This window comes from Nicotiana sylvestris, chromosome 11, assembly GCF_000393655.2.
Source record: "Nicotiana sylvestris chromosome 11, ASM39365v2, whole genome shotgun sequence".
Taxonomy (NCBI): Eukaryota; Viridiplantae; Streptophyta; class Magnoliopsida; order Solanales; family Solanaceae; genus Nicotiana; species Nicotiana sylvestris.
In genome coordinates this window covers 52,074,461-52,096,781 of record NC_091067.1, presented here as the reverse complement: position 1 = coordinate 52,096,781, position 22,321 = coordinate 52,074,461, and the positions used below count along the sequence as shown (strand labels likewise).

General features: G+C 40.8%; 1 protein-coding gene across 1 annotated transcript; it reads right to left on the bottom strand.

Annotated features, from left to right (window-relative positions):
• Positions 1-20,361: 20,361 nt before the first annotated feature.
• LOC138881032 (uncharacterized) lies at positions 20,362-21,117 on the bottom strand. The gene is made up of 2 exons (XM_070161232.1): positions 20,764-21,117; positions 20,362-20,676 (listed from the first exon to the last, which is right to left on the bottom strand). Exons 1-2 carry the CDS (start codon positions 21,115-21,117, stop codon positions 20,362-20,364), a joined length of 669 nt encoding a protein of 222 aa, XP_070017333.1.
• Positions 21,118-22,321: the final 1,204 nt, after the last annotated feature.

The following is a 22,321-nucleotide window of genomic DNA, read 5'->3' as shown; positions in this document are numbered from 1 at the left end:
TCTTCCATGATCTTCATCTCAAATGCTTAATGACATATTCAATGACATATTTTGTATGTTCAATGACATATTCCATGACATATTTTCTTCACTTTTTATGCCTATATAAAGGCCTTGTAATAGATAGGAAAATACAAACAATTGAAGAAGAAATAATAATCTCTCTTCCTCTCTTTCTATCTATATCTCTTTGTTTGTTTTGCTTGTTTTATATTGTTATTTTGGGTTATATTTATAACATGTTCTAGGTTTCCACAAAATAATTGAAGTATAGTTTAAGAATATGTTTGACAGAGTAGACATCGTGTCTATAGGTTTTTTAATACCTAACATTGAAGTGGACCTTAGTTAATCTGATTCACTCTATTATAAAACATTGGTGCAAGTTTATAAGCCTTTTATAAATGTTACCCATCCTTTACTGATTTAGAATGACCTCATAAGATTGTAAAGCATGTCTTTATCTACTCACATGTTAGATGGAATTTTATTTATAAATCTTATAGAGCAAAATGTAGTAGTATACTTGGATACTGGATAAGAATTTTTTTTAAGAGGTAAGATCCCTTCTTAGGATTTACTTGCTATTAACAAGAGCTGGTTTCTTCTCTAATGTTTCTGGCCTAGTGTAACATGAGCATGTATTTGTTTTAGTATTAAAGTTTGCAAGTTGAATGTTCTTTCCTTTTTACTTAATTTCTCTTCATTATTTGTATATCACTTTAAGATTTAGATATCTTTTTCTAACTCCTTCATTTCCTTTTCTTCTTCTTTGCATGACATACGAGAGCACTTTTGAGTCTTGCTTTGAGACTCGATGCCGCTGTTAGATTGAGAATCTGCATCTACGTCTTCCTCCGTGTCTTCACGCCTCTCTCTCGCCCTCTCGAGATGCATCCGAACAGAAACTTAAGAAAAGCGAGAGGAAGCCGCGAATACTTTCCTATTTATCGTGATACTAGTTTTGGTCTTATTTTACTATGCTTCATATATCTTTGACTTATTAATTTGTTATTTTATTTGCTACTGGTTTATCACTTCCTATGAGTAACAACCTAAGTCAAATATACTTTACATTTAATTGTTTTGGGTAGTTTAAAAGTCACTAATTTTTTATTTTTTTTAAAAAGAAAATTGTAAAGATTTTAGAGTAGCGTTTTGAAGCATTTACAATCTAATATACTTTTTTAATAGAGATCTTTAGTACGATGTCGAAATGAAAGTGTTTTTTTCTAAGAATACATTTGTTACTTCCCAAAATCAATAATAATTTTTTCATAGACAATTAGGCCAACCTGAACCTTAAGGTTTTAACTAGTAACCTTTCAAGTTTCAGAAATTTTGACTAGTAAAATTAGTGCTTCAAATCACCAAATTTAAACTTTCCGACTTTGGTTTTAATATCGGTTTCTCTTAAATAAAGTCACTCTTGGTTCCTGTTTCTTTGCAAAATTTGTATTTGTGATTACGCTACATTCATAGTAGAATGTCTTTTTCTATCTTTTACACTTACAAATAAATATTTTACAACGTACACACAGCCTTAATTAATTTAAGTTCGGTTGGTTAATCATTTAAAATGAATCTTAAAGGGTACCTTAAAAGCCTTCCCTTTAGATTAATTGAACCCTTACCTATAACCTTTTAGGTTAGTAGACCATTACAGAGTTATTCTTTAAATTATTTTAATAAATATTAGGTGTCCTAATTCACCATAATTAATTAGGTGGCGACTCTTTAATTTTAATCAAATCCAGAATCACCTATATATTGTACCTTACTTTAACCAGTTTAAAATAGGGTATAACAAGTAGTAGTGGCCTACCATGCTCTTGTGGGACCAGGACTGACAGTGTGGATAGGTATTCCTTGATTTTGTCCAAAGCCTTCTAACAATCCTCAATCCAACTGGTTGCAGCATGCTTCTTCAACATTTTGAAAATTGGTTCACATATTACTGTTGACTGTGTTATGAAGCGGCTGATATAATTGAGGCGTCCCAGGAACTCATCACGTCCTTTTTGTTCTTCGGTGGTGGTAATTCTTGGATAGATTTAACCTTTGACGGGTCCAACTCGATTCCTTGGCGGCTGACGATGAATCTCAACAATTTTTCGGCAGGAACCCCGAATGCACAATTTGTGGGGTTCAGTTTTAAATTGTACTTCCTTAGCCTGTCAAAGAACTTCTTCAAGTCTGCTCTGTGATCTGTGGCTTTCTTGGATTTAATGATTATGTAGTCAACATATACCTCTATTTCCTTATTTATCATATCATGGAAGATGGTCGTCATGGACCTCATATAGGTGGCCCCAACATTCTTCAGACCGAATGACATCATTTTGTAGCAATACACTCTCCATGGTGTAATGAAAGCTATTTTCTCTGCGTCTTCTTTGTCCATCCAAATCTGATGATAACCCGCAAAACAATTTACAAAGGATTGGAGTTCATGCTTGACGCAATTATCGATCAGAATGTGTATATTTGGTAGCGGGAAATCGTCCTTGGGACTTACTCTGTTTAAATTCCGATGGTCAACACACACCCTGACTTTCCCATCTTTCTTCGGAACCGGTACAATGTTGGCTAACCAGGTTGGGTACTCAACTACCCTGAGGACTTTGGCTTTGATTTGTTTATTGACTTCCTCCTTGATTTTTAGGCTCATGTCTGGTTTGAACTTTCTGAGTTTCTGCTTCACCAGCGGACATATTGGATTGGTAGGCAACTTATGAGCCACTATGGATGTGCTCAGACCGGTCATGTCATCATATGACCACGCAAAAATATCCTCATATTCTTTCAGGAAATGAGTGTATTCTTTCTTCTTTGACGGTGACAGATGAATACTTATGCGGGTTTCTTTGATGATTTCAGGATCTCCCAAATTGATTGTCTCGGTTTCGTCTAGGTTGGACTTAGGCTTATTCTCGAAATTCTCAACTTTTCTGATAACTTCCTCATGTATCTCATCTTCTTCTTCCGAGTCACTATCCTTATGCTGTGTTGTCTCTTTACATGTCATAGTCGTTGATTTATCAAGGTCAGAAATAGTAATGTTGTAGAAGAAAATCAAATTATTTGATAAATGCTGAAACGTTAAACAAAGTATTGTCTAGATGACTTCAAAACAATGTTCTCCAAAACAAAATACTAAAAGAAAGGTGTTTTCAAAACAAAATGTTCAAAAGGCTTGTTTTTCAAATAACATTAGTAGCCATGCTACCCCGGGACTCGTCTGGAACTGGATGGTTTGGCGGTCTAGTTCCTGAGAAATGCTCTCTTCTCCGCTGTCTGAATGACAAGGTGTTCTTCCTCCTCCTCCTCCTCAACTATCACATTTCAATCCATATCTTCGTCTTCTAAGAACAGATTCCTTAGCCTAGCCAAAGCTTCTTCTTCTTCGGATCCCTACATTATATCGACCTGATGGAAGGTCTGACTCAGATGCTGTATTGGCTGCTCAATAGGGTAATAGGGACCGCGCCATGGGGGTGACAATCATCATATTCCTGCCATGTATAATGATATCCAAGACCAAATGTTATACTGTGACGTTTCAGCTGTATTGGTTTGGTAATGCCCTGGAGCTTCTTTCCAAGCCTTTGCCAGGTTCATACCCTGACCATGCTAGTATGCTTTCTATTTTGCTGCTTCACCATTTATCTTTCTCAATTGCATTGACACGCTTGATGCGGTGATAAGTTTCTCCACCCAATTTCCTTCTGTTCTCTACGACCGAAACATTTTGATTGGTGTAGATGGGATTGCTCCCATCTCTATGAATTATTACCTCTTGATGATTCCATTCAAATTTCATAGCTTGGTGCAAAATGGATGGGACAGCCCCAATGGCATGTATCCAATGTCATCCCAATAACAGATTATAGGAAGCGGATATGTCTAGTAGCTAAAATCGACATCGAACCAAGTAGGACTCATCTGCAAACATAAATTGGTTTCCCCAATCGTGGCTCTATGCGACCCATCGAATGCCTTCACATTCATAGTTCTTGCTCGTATTTCATGCAAACCCTTGCCCAACCTTTTCAGAGTTGTCAACAAAGAGATGTTGAGACTGAACCCTACATCAATCAAAACCCTAGCAATGCACTTGCACTGTGATATGCAGTGCCCGTGGCTCAATCCCTCATGCGGCAACTCGTGTTCGTGAAAAGTGATCTTGTGGCTTTCCAGAACTTGCCCCACCATTTGGCCATTTCTCCGCTGGTGATATTGTTGGGTACGTACGTTTCATCCAACACTTTTATCATAGCATTCCTATGCGCTTCAAAATTTTGTAGCAGCGACAGGATGGATATCTGGGAAGGAGTTTTGTTCAGATAATCAACAACAGAGTATTCTCTTAACTGTACTTTCCTCCAGAGATCATCTAGACCAGTTTCAATGATGGGTTGTTTGACAGCAGCTTCCTTGCTTGTTCCTCCCAAATTTTCAGGGGTATAGATTCTTCCAGTTTTGATCATCCATTGTGCAGTACCAGACCCTTCCATTTTTGCTTTTCCTTTTCTCCTAGCTTCGGCAACATAATCCCAAGGTACGGTATTGGAATTGAAGGGTGGTGTGGATGCCACCATCAAAGTGAAGTGTGTGGCTACTTTTACTTCAAATGGAGTAGGCATAGTTGCAGGTGCGGTCACTTCAATTTCAAATGGAGCTGATGCGGCTACCTCAACTTCGACTGGTGGTTGTATCTGTACCACAATAAGAGTGAGTGTGACTGCAGGTTTCTTAGGGTCATTACCTTCCCAAATAAGCCCAATTGACCCTTCAGGATCCCATTCTTCATCATTTTCTATCACATTACTCCTTCACCACTATGGGCGGTAGAGGGTTGTTGCGAACATTAGGTGCAGCTTCCTTTGCTTGTATGACTTTGGTATCAATCAGGGTTTGAATCTTGTTTTTCAGAGTGCGACATTCATTAATAGTATGTCCTTTCATACTAGAATGGTATGCACATGTTTTGTTTGGGTTGACCCACTGGAAGGAGTTTTCCATGGAGACAGCAGGAATAAGGGTGTATCTGATAGCCTTTTGTCTTTCATATAGCTGGTCGATGGGCTCAGCAATAAGGGTGTATTGTCTGGGTGGTCTGCGATCAAATTAGGTTTGGGTTTTTGATAGTTTTGGAAGGTTGGAGGTGAATGATAATAGGTTGGCTGGGTGTTATAAGTGTTGTAGGCGGTAGCGGATTGAGGATATCTGGGAGGTGAAGGTTGGTGTGTGGGTGGAGGTGTTTGGTACGTGAGTTGAGATTTTGGACATTGGGCTACCATCACTGCCCCTATGTCTTTCTTCTTTGATATATCCCTTGACTGTAATGCTTTGTTAATAGCCTGCAATGCCTCAAAATTGGTTACTATCTCGCTCTTGATCACTTCTTCAATCCTTTCCCCGAGTTCGATGATGTCGGAGAATGTGATTTTCGAAGACCATTAACCTTTCATAGTATAGTGGGTCCTGGGCCCTAACGAAGAATTTGTTCATCTGCTTTTTTCTAGTGTCGGCCTGACCTTTGCAGCTTCTAGCCTCCATCGAGTAGCATACTCGCGAAAAGTCTCCGTCTGTTTCTTTTTGACGTTCTGTATGTAGAAGACATCCGGTGTATTTTCCATATTGAACCTGAATCTATCCATGACGTCTGATGCCATGCTTACTCAATTAACCCATTTCTTGGGATTTTGACTTATGTACCAAGATAGGGCGTCTCTAGTGAGACTTTTCATGAACAGCTTCAAGTGAATCCTTTCATCCTTCCCGACCTCCATGAACTTGTCACAATATGTTCTCAAACGTACCTACAGGTTACCCTCCCATCAAACATCTCGATCTTAGGAGGTTTGTAACCCTCTGGATCTTCATAATTCAATCTTTCAATACCTTTGCTTCCTTCGACACCCTGGACTCAGCTTGTGAGCTTCTTGAGCTCTTCCGCCATATTCTTAATGAGCAGGTCCTTCTTGGCGAATTTTGGTGTATATGAGATTGGTTGAGTGGAGTGGGGTAAGGTTTCCACATAAATGGGATTGTTTTGGTGGGTGTCGAGGGTTTGAGTGTAGTGGTGATCATTAGTTGAATTTTGCAGATCAGGGATGGATTGTGGGGTATTCTAAGGAGTATGGTAAGTGGTTTGTGGGTACTGAGTCAGGAGATGCTAGTGTTGAAGGGGAGTTGGTACTGGTGGACGATTAGGATTTTAGGGAGGTGTTGCGTATTGGTAGAATGCGGGAGGATTTTGCGAATGTTGGTTTGGTGTGTTTTGAGGAGGCACTGGGTTTTGAACATTTTGTTGGTTAATGTCTGGGACGTTTAGGGTGAGGGGAAGGTTTTCCAGGTTGCGGACCTGCTCAAGCTCCCCTTGCAATTCTAGTATCTTTTGTTCCAACCGTAGGACCAAGTCATTTTGTGTCGGAGTACTCCGACCGTCTGAAGTTTCAATATTCTCCATGTGCCCAACATTTTATTTCCGGATACCACTCATATCATCCATCTTAGCCTTTCCCTTGCTTTTTGGATGACTTGGAGGAGGACGAGGTGGAGGGCCTATAGATCTGGTGTGATATGTTGATGATGTCAGTACGTGCGAACCAACCTTAGGGGATGATAATAATCAAAAATAAAGAAAAAAAACAAAAGGTAAACAAGTCAATAAGGATTCTGAAAAGTATTTGCAGTATTTAAATACGTATTGCAGAAATGTAAATTTGCATCCTAATTTGGGGAAACTCGTTGTGCCCGAGGTAGGCCTAGTGACAAGTAGATTTAGAGAAATTTAATATCACTAAATTCCTTATTTCATTAATGTAATAAATAATATGAACCTAAAAACGACAATAAATAAATGAGTTATTAGTGGCATCTGCCTTATTACATTCAAATTCCAAAACGATTCAAAAACAGATAAACCTAATCTACTTGGTCTCAGAGGGACCTTTTCCATACTTGACCCTCTTGGCTCTGTTGATCAGATTCCCCAGGTCGTGCATGTCCAGCAGCAGGTACGCCCTTGCTAGGTGTCCTCCTTCGTTGCCCTCTGCATTCTGACAGTCTACGACCCTTTTCCTCATCTTTCCTTCCAGTTCCATTAGACCCTACTCCAAATATTCCAACCTTTCTGTCGACCTTCTAGCCATTTCCCTCCACTCATTAATTGACTCCATGTCTAACTTGTGTTGTTCCAAATGTCTGGCTTCAGACTCAAGGACTCTTTTGCGTAGCCTCTCATACTTCACCTGTGCTTCAACAGCCTCATCTATGACCCTATTTCCTTGACCAACCCCTGGCTCGACTATTTCTGCTATGTTATCTTCTAACCATATGGGTAGAAGTACACATGACCTATGTGATATCGATCTAGCTTGATGGTATCCTTTTCCACGATAATCTTCAAATGCCACATGTGTTGGGCCTCACATTTGTATGGAATGGCGTCATCCTAAATATCTACTTTGTAATGACTCATTTTGGAGACTCGCGATTGTCATACCTCTTTTTTATACACCCGAAGGTAGTACAAGGGAGTTTTTCCAATTTAAGTGACATTATTCGAAATGAGATTATTTATTCATTTTTGTTCAGACTCGCCACTTGGAATAGTTTGTTTTCTAGTGTCCCAAGTCACCGGTTTATTTTAAATTCCAAATCGAGGAAATTTCGACATTCCTTTTGAAGTCTGCAAACCAGAAATTCTGAGTAAGGAATTATGTTAACCCGAGGGAAGGTGTTAGGCACTCCCGGATTCCGTGGTTCTAGCACAGTCGCTTAAACTATCATAATTATCCTATTATCTGGTTTTGAAACATGTTTAGCCTATGGTATAATTTTAAATTATTAACCACTTTTGATTAATTTTAGAGAGATTCAATGTTACCTAAAATACGTCTTTGGACCACACCACATGAAATGCACCCGCGGTCTGTGACACATTTTATTTAATGCTGTGAGATTTAGAGTTGGGTCACATGAAATGCACACCCGAGTTTAGGAAGGTATTATTATTAAAATACGCACCTAAAGCAACTACGCGTTTTAGCTTTGCGAGGGCCATGGAAGTTTGCTAAATGGCATGCCTCGAGTTCTAAGTATTTTAAAAGAAATAATTAAATGAGGGTTGCGCATTTGAGATTTTATTTGGCGCGGCACACCTCAATTCCATTTTTAAAGGATATTCAAGCTAAAATTCGGAGGGCCACCTCAGTTGTTTAATATGGCTCACCTCAGTTGTTTAAAGAAGAAACTCAACTATCTAAACATTAAAGGGCCAAGACTATATTATGGTGCAAACCAACAAAATATAACTTTGAGAAGAAGAATTAATGTTTTAAAGATAAACTTGGGCCTACTGTGAGGCCCAATAGACTGTAGTACTCTTTTGAATTGCAAATGATCATCAGTCCAAGATAAGGTCTACGAGAGAACCCAAATTAAAGCAAAACTAGCTTCAGCCAGCAGAAAGGGTTACTGGGTCGAACCCACGCAACAACACAAAGGCCAAATTTCATTCAACTTTACAGCCCCAAAGCACTACATACATTTCAGTTAGCCACTACATATAAATGGAATTGAACTTTTGTTCTTCAAGTTTGAAACTATTGATTGAACATTACAAACCCACGAGTTCCAATTAAACCTGCTCATAATCAAATTAAAATGAAACTACACCTATTATTGCAATGCTACGGATCATTTTCCTTAAATCACAATTGCAATACTCAGAAGTCCAAGAACACATTCAGCCAAACTAATGGGTGAACACATGAGCAATTGAATACGACCAATTACAATTATCAAACTACTTCTACATGGGTGGATTCAGTCTTACAACAGTCCCAATTCATTTATAAATGAAGTTATCTACTTAACACACAGATTATCTAAACAGTATAGCATACTTCAAATAGAAAATAAATCCAAAGTGAAATAGAAAGGAATAAAAGACAGTTGAAATGGGGCTTTCAAATCCTTCTTTCTCATTTTTAATCGAATCCAACATTCAACAATCAATAGCTTTACAGTGTGTACCTGTAACGAGATAGAACCAATACCAAGCAGGGACAGTTAGCTAGCAGCTTAGTAACACAGCATTAGATTTGAGTAACAATCAGCAAAACCCAAACTCAACACAAGTTGACACACAACAAACCCTAGGACCCAACTTTGAACTAGTTTCCAAACGCAAATCAACTCATATTCAACCTCAAGTGAACAAAAAAATGCTTCAGAACTTTGAAAACTTTCAGAAATCCAAAACCAGAGATCAATGGAACAGTGAAAACTTCAAACAAACTGAACCCAAAGCTTTTCCAGCACAAGATCAAGCCATTTTCACTCAAAATGATTCAGAAATTGTTTTGTAATCAAAGAACAACTTAAAATTCAGGGCAGAATTCTAATGGAATGGTATTTTCTTCCTAAACTTTAGCCGTCTGGTGTTTTTTCTGATTTTCTCGCTCTCTCCCCTCTGAATTGAGCCTCAGGTAACTATGCCTTTATAGGCAAGTTACTAAGGCAGCCTTATGGGTTTAGTTTTTCAATTTAGTCCTTTCTTGGTTTTTCTTTTTGCTAGTTAGTCCCTTATTTTCTGACTTGATATCCAAGCAAGGCTATTTTCAGCTTTCTAGGAAGCTTCCTAAGGTAGTTAGGGAAAGATTCTCTAGGTGGTCTACCCATTTTACCCCTTAGCTTCCCTATTTTTTTACCCCCTAAACCCTAGACAAATTGTGGGTCAAGTTGACCCTAGGCTGACCCATTTAGGAGTCTAGCCCAAACCTAAACTTCAAGGTATGAGACTCAAACTAAAACAACAATCAAACTAACAAAATAAAGAAGCAGAAGCAATTCAAGCAATTTTGGAAATTCAACTAATGCAACTAACACTTAATAAAATTGAAACTAAATTACTAACAACCTGTTTAAGCTAATTAAAAAGAGAAAAACTAATCATGCATGTAAAGAATGATTCTGAAACTGGGAAAGCAAAAAGAGTCTAAAAGAAGAGGGCAAACAGAGGACAATGCAAGGTGAACAACGAAAAGAAAAGTAGAGAAACTTTAACAGAAGAAAAATGAAAAAGAAATACCCGTGAAGCTCTGAATGGACTTGAAAACACTTGATGAAATCCTTCGATTCTTGACCATATTAGACCTTAATCTTGTGTTTTCGTGTGAAAACATAGGAATAAGGTCCAGTACAATCCAAAAATCCTCATAGGCCCGTTGAATTTTGAGTTGTGGAATTAGGGCTCTTCCTCTGATTTATTATTCGAACCATTTGTGAAGGATTTGAGAGACAAGGAGTAGAAATTAGTTGAGAGGAAGTGGTAGGGGTTCAGGGGTGTGAATTTGGGGTCGAACAGAGGCGGCCCCGCCACCAGGGAAGGTTGGCAAGCGCTAGGGTTTCGATATTTGATCTAAAATTCGAGCATTTCTAGAAGGATTTGAGAGGAATGGATTGGGGATTTAGAAAGAGGGGGGTGAGGAGAGTATTTGGTGTTAGTTTGGGGTCATCTTGTGGTGGCGCCGCCATGGCTTTGGGTGGAGAATTTGGAGGCGGCGGTCATTAGGGTTCTTAGGAGAGGGGTTGTGAAGGAGACCATTGGATAGGGTAGGGGGTTGTTCGGACATATATATATTATTAACTCCCGAGTTCCGGACCATTGGATTAGTGAGATCCAACGGTCGTAATTGATCATGTCCAAAACGGGGTCGTTTAGGTTGAGGGGAATGCTGAACCGGGTATGGTCGGTTTGGGCCGGGTTATGGGGATTTTGGACGGGTATTGGAAAGGTTTTAACTGGGTGGAAACATTAATAGGAAAGAGCCCAAAAAGTAGTCTTTTATTAATAACTCTAATTTCTTTCATTTCCTTTTCTTTTATCTTTTTTTTTAGTTTTTTGTTAAATACAAATTATAATAAAAGGACCTGATTTAACTCCAAAACTAACTAATTGCTTCTTCAAAATTAATTAAGTCCTAATTTAAAAATAAAAAATATGATAAATTCAAAATTAAAAAGTAAAAATGCAAAAAGAGCCATTTTTTGTTATTTTTCTTTCATTGTTTTGCAACATTAATTAACTAATTAACCTAAAAATATAAAATAGGGCCCTAAATGTAAATGCAATATATTTTGTATTTCTATGCATTAAATAAATTAAACATGCACACAAAAATGCAAACAAACACAAAATCATGCAATAATTCCTAAAAAACAAATAATTAAAAGAAAAATCCCAATTTCGGGAATTTTGTAAGAGTAATTCACGCGAAGTAAAAATCACGTGCTCACAGCTGCCCCTCTTTGCTCGGAGACACGAAGGGTTTTCGGGCAAAGATAAAATGCGCAACTATGAGGATTTTTGCCTGCTTGATACTCCTTGTGAAGCATTTTTGGAAAGTGTCTGACCGAAATTTGCTTCAAAGGTTGCCTACATATCCTTGGCTATAAAGGAATCAGGTCAGTGTAGTTCTGGAAATTTTGGTAGCTGGGGCTACCAGGAGTTGTGATTTCATTGTTGTCGTTGCTGCTACTGCTTGCTGGCTTCCTTATTACTCCAAAAGAAAATCAAAAAACTAAGCTAACTAGGCCTACTAACTACGAGTTACAAGATTCCTATCTATAGATCTCTTGAGGCTTGATCCCGAGTCTTAGCTGACTTTGTTGTGGACTCCGATCTAAATCTTGGTGCTCGTCAGCTGCGTGTGCTAGTTCTCTCTTCATCTTTTGGATCAAAGCGGGTCATGCGAAGCCTGTGACCTCAATCATATCATGAGCAGTCCACATCTTTGTCCACTTCGGCACCCTAAGTTCACTTCTTTTGCTCTTTTCTTTTTTTTTTTATTTCGAATTGAGACTCATTCTTTTGGTCATCTCTAATCCTGTGCCTTGAGGTAAAACCTGCTCAAACACCAAAATAAGCAAATGAACGAAATTTTTCTGCCCCAGTTTGCACTAGGAAAATTTTGTCAGTTATTTGCAACACAAATCCAAGATATCTCTTTATTGAAAGCAATAAAAATCAGGATTGTGTTTTCCTGGAAGTAGGGTGTGAAGCCCTAAATTGGGAGGATTGCCAGGATATGCTGGAAAGTTGACCAGGTTATGCCTGAAAAGAAAAAGGGTCCCCAGGTTATGCCGGAAAAGTCATCGGGTTATGCCGGTAGAAAAGAAAAAGGTCCTCGGGTTATGCCGGGAGGTCCACGGATTATGCCGGGATAAAAGAAAAAGGTCCTTGGGTTATGCCAGGGAGGTCCATGGGTTATGCGGGGATAAAAGAAAAAGGTCCTTGGGTTATGCTAGGGAGGTCCATGGGTTATGCCAGGATAAAAGGTCCTTGGGTTATGCTAGAGAGATCCACAGGTTATGTCGGGATAAAGGAAAAAAGGTCCTTGGATTATGCTAGGGAGATCCACGGGTTATACTAGGATAAAATAAAAAAGGTCCTTGGGTTATGCCAGGGAGATCCACGAGTTATGCCGGGATAAAAGAAAAAAAAGGTCCTTGGGTTATGCCAGGAAGATCCATGGGTTATGCAGGGATAAAAGAAAAAAGGTCCTTGGGTTATGCCAGGGAGATCCACGGGTTATGCCGAGATAAAAGAAAAAGGTCCTTAGGTCATGCCAGGTAGATCCACGGGTTATTCCGGGATAAAAGAAAAAAGGTCCTTCGGTTATGCCAGAGATCGACTAGGGAGTGGAACCCTATAATGAAAAAGATTACCAGGTTATGTTGGGAGTGACTAGGGAATGAGACCCTATGTTGGAAGAACGTAGCTAGAGATTGGAGACCCTAGGATACCACACTTTTGGAATTTTTCTTCTTCTTGTTTTCATTACCTCACTTTCATTTTATTTAGGGGAATGAATGAAGAATTTAAAAGGACTTCCCTTTTCGGGTCAACTTTTTTTTTTTTGCTGCAGAACCATTTTGATTTCTGTGTGCCTTGCTTTTATTGCACCTGCTTCTTGCAGGGATGTTTTGAACTGCACCCAGTTTCCTGTTTTCAAATCAAAGAACAATTTTTTAGTTTGAAACAGTGGTTGGTTTTATGGCCTTGATTGTTTTGATCGCTTGATCTCGGCCCAACTCTTTTGGTGATAACCTTTCATGTTTGCTGGCTTTCCCGAAGTTTGGTCTCTCTCCTAAAATCGAGGAACTCAACTTTTCAAAATTTCTCATGACGGCTCACCCGTATGGGGCTTTGACCCTTCCACTTTATTCTGCCTCTAGGGCTTTTAACTTGGATTTCTTTTCATTTTCAATAACTCTGGTTTCAGAGCATCGTCCATCATGGCCAGCCGGGATCGACTTGATGCACCCGCTGAGGCTGGGTACTTTCTTGGACTTGGCTTTTATTAATCGGAAACCTGTAAAACTAATCTTGCCACCTTTTCTTTGTATCAGTTTCGGAACAAAGTTAGACCGAAAGGGATTCAAGAAAAAGTAATTAAAGGAAAAGAAAATTAATTTAATGAGAAATGTCCCTTTCGGGGAGGAAGGAAGGACTTATCAGAGATGCATACGGACTTCAATAGGCATGACATGCTTCTTGGACTGGATGCCCGATCTGCACAACCATTCAACTTCTAATGAACTCATTGCGACCCGTGTTCTGAAACCAAGAAACCTTGCCAAGACTCTTTCAACACCAGTGGTGGTGAGGGGTTTCTTCTTTTCGATCAACAGCGCCCTTTGTGGGTTTCGCCGATCGACCTCTCTTATTTCTCTTCTCACCGTCGCCTGATAGTGCTCTTTACGAGTTTTCACTAACCAAGCTCTCTCATTTTCAATTTCTCTGCTCACCGTTGCCTTATGGTGCCCGTAGGTTTTCACTGATAAGACTTTCTCATTTTATTTCTCTCATTTTGATGGTATCAGATCCAAGCAGAACTGTTTTCTAATTCCGACGCCTTTGCCGATTGATCAGAAGGACTTGGACACGTTTCGGCTAAAAACGAGAGTTGGATCGTGTTACAACTTTGGAACCGTTCGGCGGGATCATCGCCGAACCATTATATCATCTGCCCCAGTTTTACTTTTTGGGGAAAATTAGCTTTTTATTTTGGTGTGACTGAACCCCAGGGATAAGCTGCCTACGTATCCTTTCGGAATCAAGTTGAACATAGTTCAGGGAAACATTTTGTTTTGTTGTTTTTGCTTTTTTTTTCTTTTTTTTTTACTCTTTAAGGTTACGAAGAGGGTAATCAAAGAAGAGTAACCGGCTCAAATGGGTTTGCAAAGGGTGGATAGTGTTTGGGTAGCGAGAATGAAAGCCTTCGTCATCCTAATCGGACAAGGTTGTCGCTATAGAAAACCTAAACATAGTACCTTTTGACTGCATCCGCATTTACAACTGCTTCGGGATCATTTCCTTCGATATCGCGCAGATACAATGCCCCTTTTGGAAATATCTTTCTGATGATGTATGGGCCCTTCCAATTAGGAGCAAATTTTCCTTTTGCTTCCTGGTGATGGGGAAGGATACATCATAAAACGAGTTGCCCCACTTCAAAATTTCTAGGCCGCACTTTCTTGTTGTAGGCACGGGCCATTCTTTGCTGGTATAACTGCTCGTGGCAGACCGCGGCCATTCACTTTTCATCGATCAAGGTTAATTGTTCCAGACGGGTTTTAACCCACTCACTGTCTTCAATTTCAGCTTCAACAATGATCCGGAGAGAGGGGATTTCAACCTCTACGGGTATTACGACTTCAGTGCCATAAACCAAAAGATACGGGGTGGCCCCAATTGACGTGCGCACAGTAGTGTGATATCCCACCAATGCAAACGACAACTTTTCATGCCACTGCCTGGAACTTTGAATCATCTTTCTCAAAATCTTTTTGATATTTTTGTTTGCTGCTTCGATGACACTATTGACTTTGGGCCGATAAGGAGTAGAGTTCAGTGCGTTATCTTGAATTGTTCACATATCTCTCCCATCAAATGACTATTCAAATTTGTAGCATTGTCTGTGATAATAGTTGCAGGAATGCCAAAACGGTAGATAAGACTGGAGTGCACGAAATCTACCATAGCTTTCTTGGTGACGAATTTGAGAGTGATGGCTTCAACCCATTTCGTGAAGTAGTCAATGGAAACTAGTATGAATCTGTGCCCATTTGAGGCTTTCGGCTCGATTGGCCCATTGACGTCCATACCCCAAGCAAAAAATGGCCAAGGTGCTGACATGGGATGCAGTTCTGTGGGAGGTTCATGAATCAAATCACCGTGTACCTGACATTGATGACACTTCCGGACAAAGCTGAAATAGTCCTTTTCCATGGTTATCCAGTAATAGCCCGGTCGAAGGATTTTCTTTGCTAAAACATATCCGTTCATGTGGGGTCTGCATACTCCCGCGTGTACCTCATGCATGATTCTTCCAGCCTCTTCTGCGTCAACACATCTTAACAAGTTGAGGTCTGGAGTTCTCTTGTACAAGACATCACCACTCAAAAAGAAACCACTCGTGTGTCGCCTAATGGTTCTCTTCTGGTCTCTACTGACTTGCTCGGGGTATTCTTGCATTTTCAAAAACCTTTTGATGTCATGATACCATGGTTCAGTATTTGGTGCTGTTTCAACTATATTACAATAACCATGCGTTTCCCGAATTTGGATTTCCAAGGGATCAATGTGGACATTGCCTGGGTATGGCAGCATTGAGGCTAAGGTGGCAAGTGCATCGGCTAGTTCATTGTGGCAGCGAGGAATGTACCTGAACTCTATTGACTTGAATCGCTTGCCAAGTTCTTCCACATATTGCCTATAAAGAATAAGCTTGACGTCTCAGGTTTCCCATTCTCCTTGAGCTTGTCGGATAATCAAATCTGAGTCTCCCATGATTAACAGTTCTTCGACATCTTGGTCGATTGCCATGTTCATACCCATAATGCAAGCTTCGTACTCGGCAGTGTTGTTTGTGCAGAAAAACCGAAGCCTAGCTGTGGCCGGGTAATGCTGACCAGTTGGCGAGATCAAGATTGCCCCAATTCCAACACCTTTTGTGTTTACAGCTCCATCGAAGAACATTTTCCAAGCATTGATTTATTCGGATATCGCCTCAACTAAGTTTACCTCTTTATCCGGGAAGTAAGTATTCAAAGGTTGGTATTCGTCATCGACAGGATTTTTAGCCAAATGATCTGCTAACGCCTGGGATTTCATTGCCGTGCGAGTGACATATACTATGTCGAATTCCGTAAGCAGGATCTGCCACTTTGCTAGCCTCCTAGTGGGCATTGGCTTCTGGAATATGTATTTTAAAGGATCCAACCTAGTTATGAGGAAAGTGGTGTAGGCTTGCAAATAATGCCTCAGCTTCTGAGCGGCCCAAGTCAAAGCGCAGCAAGTCCTTTCCAACAAAGTGTATTTGGCTTCATAACTGGTGAATTTCTTGCTCAGATAGTAAATGTCCTGCTCTCTTTTTCCGGTCACATCGTGTTGCCCAAGGACGCAACCGAAAGAATTTTCCAAGACTATCAGGTACAAGAACAAAGGCCTTCCTGGCTCAGGTGGGACCAAGACTGGCGGGTTTGACAGATATTCCTTGATTTTATCAAAAGCTTCTTGACATTCCTCTGTCCACTTGACCGTCGCGTCTTTCTTTAGGAATTTGAATATGGGTTCACATGTGTATGTCAACTGGGCAATGAATCGGCTGATGTAGTTCAATCTACCCAACAAACTCATAACATCCTTCTTGGTTTTCGGAGGAGGCAAATCTCGAAAGACTTTATCGTTGTTGGGTCTAACTTGATGCCCCTCCGACTAAGGATGAATCCTAGGAGTTTGCCGGATGGTACCCCAAATGCACATCTGGCTGGGTTTAGCTTCAAATCATATTTGCGCAGCCGCTCAAAGAACTTTCTCAAGTCCTGAACGTGGTCGTCCTGGGTTTTGGATTTGATGATCACATCATCCACATACACCTCTATCTCTTGGTGCATCATATCATGAAAAATCGTAGTCATGGACCTCATATAGGTCGCCCCAACGTTCTTCAAACCAAATGGCATGACTCTGTAACAGTATGTTCCCCAAGGTGTGGTAAAAGCTGTCTTCTCTGCATTTTCTTCATCCATCAACACCTGGTGATATCCTGCATAACAATCCACGAAGGACTATATCTCATGTTTGGCGCAGTTATCAATAAGGATGCGGATGTTCGGCAAAGGGAAGTTATCTTTGGGACTTGCCTTATTTAAATCTATGTAATCCACACATACCCGGGTCTTCCCGTCTTTCTTCGGCACTAGGACTACATTAGCTAGCCAAGTGGTGTATAGGACCACTCGGATCACCCCCGCTTTCAACTGCTTCGTGACCTCTTCTTTGATCTTATCACTGATATCTATTTTAAATTATCTTTGATTTTGCTGGACAGGGGGACAATCGGGGTATGTTGGAAACTTGTGAACCACAAAATCAACACTTAGTCCTGACATGTCATCATACGACCAAGCAAATACATCTTTGAATTCAAACAAGAGTTGAACCAAAGCGTCCCGGGTTTTCTCATCTGCGTAAATGCTTATCTTGATTTCCCTGACTTCTTCAGAACTACCCAAATTAACCGGCTCGGTATCATTTAAGTTCGGCTTAGGTTTATTTTCAAATTGTTCCAATTCTTGATTTATTTCCCTAAAAGCCTCCTATTCATCGTACTCCGGTTCTTTGTTCATTATTTCATAGTTAGACAACGTGTTTGGATCTGGGCATGAAGTCCGCAAGCATGTCATGTTATTTAAAGTCGCATTATTAGAACTGAAAGAAGAAATAAAAGAGAAAAATAACAAAATCAGAAAGAAGAAAGATGAACGATGAAATATTGATTTCATTTCTTGGAATTTGAAGATACAGGGTTTACATTGGAAAATTAAAAGACAAGAAACTAAATAAAATATTTGAGTTACACCCTGAGATAACTCGTGATACAGAAAAGATGGCAGGACAGGTCTACCGGGACTCCCGCCTAATTGGGAATGGCGTAGCCTTCCAATTTTGTAGCTTGGCGTTAGGTCCCATATACAGCACCCCAGCGGTGCTTGAGCCCTTCCCCGGCTTGACCATGTGGGTTTCATATAGTATCTTCCTCATTGTCCCACAGATCTCTTCAATCTCTTCGGCCGTGAAAGCCTCATATTCTTCTTCCTCATGGTATTTTGGCTTGACAAATGTTCTGTACAGATGCGGCACCGGATGAGGCAAAACCCAACCATCATTCTTTCTATCATTTGCCCATTTTACATCAGCTGGAGTGGGTCAGAAACCTATCCCAAAGAACTTTTCACTGGCGGTCAGGGTGACAGGTTCAGTTATTCCTTGCAATGATTTCCCGAGCCCCTTCCCCGGTTTGAAGCCATGTCTGATCATTTCTTTGGCCACCATGATTGATGCATTAGAAAGAAAGTGTTGGGGGCAAGGGTTTCCCTCTTCGTACTAGTCGACGACCACAATTTCAAAGGCCTGATAAAATATGTGCTCACTCCCCTCTCTCGCTTCAAGACATGGGACTGATGGGTCCCGATAAATTGATTGCTCGTCTTCCTCGTGGACCACAATCTCTTGATCTTCATGCTCAAATTTTACCATCTGATGAAGGGTAGAGGGTACAACCTCCGCTGCATGAATCCATGGCCTCCCCAAAAGAAAATTGTAGGATGTGTCCATGTCCACAACCTAGAAGGTTACTTCTAAGTCTACTGGGCCGAAGGTCAGAATTAGATCGATCTCTCCAATTGTGTCCCTTTTTATACCATCGAAAGCCCGTACACAGACATTGTTGGGACGAATTCTTTCGGCCCCGATTTCCATGCACTGTAGAGTTGAGAGTGGGCAGATGTCTACCCCAGAGCCTGCGTCCAACATAACCCTTTTCACATAGTACCCTTCGCATTTGACTGTCAGGTGCAAGGCTTTGTTATGTGCGGCCCCTTCTGGGAGCAAGTCATTTTTGCTGAAGGAAATCTGGTTAATTGCGAAAAACCTTTCTGCCATCCTCTCCAACTGTTCTACAGAAGTCTCAACAGGCACATATGCTTCGTTAAGGGTTTTGATCAGTACCTTCTGATGTTCGGCGGAGTTCATCAACAAAGCCAACAAGGAGAAATATTCGGGAAATTTTGAATCTTGTTGATCACCTCATAATCTGCCATTTTCATCTTTTGAAAGAAGGTCTCCGCTTCTTCGGCACTCACGGGCTTCTTAGATGGGAAGCGCTTTCTAGTGACATTGTTCACCTCGTCCAAATTAGAATACTTTTCAACGGGGTTATTTTCTTGAACTTATCTTGAGATTTATTTGCCCTTATAGGTCACCACCATTTTGTTGTAGTTCCAGGGCACAACAGTAGGATCTGTCATGGGCTTCTGTGGCGCGCGTCCAATAACCACAGGCTCATTCAGCCTTGGTGGATTAATTGGCCCCCGCATCACATAAGCCCCCTTGGCCACATACATCTGGGTTATCTTGTTCAACTCGAATCTCCTAGGGGGACTCAAAGTCATCTACTTTTCTTTGCAGCCTTGTGGGACATAGAGAACAACATCTTTGGGAGGCGCTACCCCAGTTTGAACTTCAACTTTCTCCTCTAACTTTGGAGGAGTGGTTTTGTCCTTTTCCTCCCTTTGGTCTTGCTTCGGGGCAACTTTTGGTTTCTTTTCTACACCAGCAATGGCAATGATGGCCTTCAACGCTGGGTCAAATTCCTTATCCTCACAAATCATTCTGATTATCGGTCCGTTGTTGTGGGCCGACAGTGAGTTGTTAGTCACATTGGGAATATCTTCATCCCTTAGCACTATCTTCCTCTGTTCTATCAAATCTTCCACAGCTCTTTTCAAAGTCCAACAATTTTCTGTATCATGCCCCTCAACCCCTGAGTGATAAGCGCATCGGGTGCCACGTTGGTAAGAGGGTGATTCTAGGTTTTGCCTATTTGGGGGTACGGGCTGCAACAAACCCATTTGGACCAATTTTGGGAATAGGCTAGAATAAGACTTGCCAATTGGAGTGAAGTTTGATTTCCTTGGTGGCTCCTGGGCACGGAAGTTGTTTTGTGGAGGTCGGGGATTGTAGTGGGCTTGGTAAGGAGGCTGGTTTCTGAGAAATGGAGCTTGGTTCCGATGGGCTTGTTGTTGTGGCCGGACATAAGGTTGAGCATTCATGACCGGGTATGGCTGAGGAGCATAGGCCACATCTTGGTGGGGGTAGTAGTGCTGTGGTGTTCTTTCTGAGAAAAAGGATCTAGGAGTATGGTGTTTTCTTGCACCCGACGCTGCCATGGATGTTTCTTCCTTTTTCTTGCCCTTCGCTACTCCTCCAGACCCACCCTAAATGGCTTGGGAGGTGGCTCTAATAGCAGATTGGCTTAAAATTCGACCCGTTTTCAAACCATTTTCAACCATTTCACCAATCTTGATGGTTTCAGCGAATGATTTGCCCATTGCGGACATCATATTTTGGAAGTAGTCAGCTTCCTGAGCTTGGAGGAAAACTGTGACCATTTCAACCTCATCCATCGGAGGTTTTACCTTGGAAGTCTGCTCATGCCACTTAAGTGCGTACTCTCGGAAGCTTTCCAAGGATATCTTCTTCATGTTTGTCAATGAGTTCCTATCTGGAGCAATATCAATGTTGTATTGGAACTGCCTGATGAAATCTCTAGCAAGATCATCCCAGATGTGCTAGCGGGATATATCTTGGTCCATGTACCAATCAGATGCGATGCCCACCAGACTTTCTCCGAAATAGGCCATGAGGAGTTCTTCCTTTCCACCAGCTCCTCGCAGCTGGTTGCAATATCTCTTGAGATGAGCAATAGGATTATCGTGTCCATCATACTTCTCAAATTTTGGGGTTTTGAATCCCAATGGTAGGTGTACATGGGGAAACATGCATAAGTCGGCATAGGATACACTTTTATGTCCACTCAAGCCTTGTATGCTTTTGAGACTCTGCTCCACACTCCTCATCTTCCTCACAATCTCTTCTTGCTCAGGAGTTTTGGTGGTCTTTTCTTTCCCTGCAGTGAATTCAAATTGGGGTGGCTGAGGGTAAGTATAAGTAGGAAACTGAGGAGGTTCCATTTGGAAAGTGGGTGTTTGGAAGGTGAAAGCTGAGGGGTCAAAACTGCCTAGGCAGTGTAGGCTGTGCCGTGGCCGAGCATGGGGGAGCGGTGAAGATATTAGAAGCTGCACCGGACATTAACACCTGGGGGAGAACCTCATATGGTGTTCCCACAAAATGAGCTAAGATAATTGGGTGTCCTAATGGTGTGTTTGGGTGATGTAGACATGTGAGTTTTGACCCTCCCCAAGATTTTTCATATTTTAGCACATAAATATTTAATTAAGGCCTAATTTAGCTATTTCAACTCATTTTGACTATTTTACTTTATTTTATTACAAGAAAAATGAAAATTATAAAAAATATTTTAGTTTATGTATTTTTCATAATTTTTAAAAAAAATAAATACAAAAATAGTACCTTATTTTTATGTTTATATAATTTCAAAAAAAAAACACAAAAACCAGTTTCATGTTTAGTTTAATTAAGTAGGATTAGCTTTGGCATTGTGTAGTATTTCTATCTTATTTTAAAAGACATTGTGTAGTCTAGGGACCCTTATAGAATCATCTTTAGGACAAAAAATAAATAAAAAGACCCTAAGGACCTAATACACAAAAGACCTAGGGACTAATTGGCATAATACACAAAATATAAACCTAGACCATAAGCCTATATAGACTAACGCCTAAGAGACTCTAAGCGGACAGATGTTTTTCATGGAATCAACCGTTACCTTCTTCTAAAAAGAAGACAAGCCCCTTCATCTTCTTTATGGAGACAACAATGACAAACCCTAGCAGAACCCTAATAGACTACACACGTCGCTGACCCTTCTTCTTCTTCCCAATCTCAAAACACCATAGCAACCTTCAGCTCTACTCCAGACCTAACCATCGCTGGACAACCCCCTCCTAGCGGTCACCTTCTTCTACACATAAGATGAGCGCCGCTGAGCAGCCATAAGCGACCCTCCATCGTTCATTTCCTTTCAGCAAAGCAACAGCCTTTGAAACCTGATTTTCTTCAACCAAGACACAAGAGCAACCAAGATCCGCCAGTAACCACCCCGAACGACTCCATCTGCTCACTCCATCATCCTCGCCGCCAGCTTCCCATCAATGCCCACCTCCCCACCACCCATCTCGTCAGCTTTGACCCGCCGGACATACCCAAAATCCAGCGCCCAGCCTTCCACCAGTCGTTGTCCGTCACCAGCAACAG

Bases quoted from the DNA above. Each gene is read 5' to 3' on its own strand.
- LOC138881032 (XM_070161232.1), bottom strand. From the start codon at position 21,117: ATGGAACCTCCTCAGTTTCCTACTTATACTTACCCTCAGCCACCCCAA. The intron at 20,677-20,763 runs GTGGGCATCGCA...TTCATCAGGCAG, and splicing joins CCTATTTCGGAGAAAGTCTG to TTCCAATACAACATTGATAT.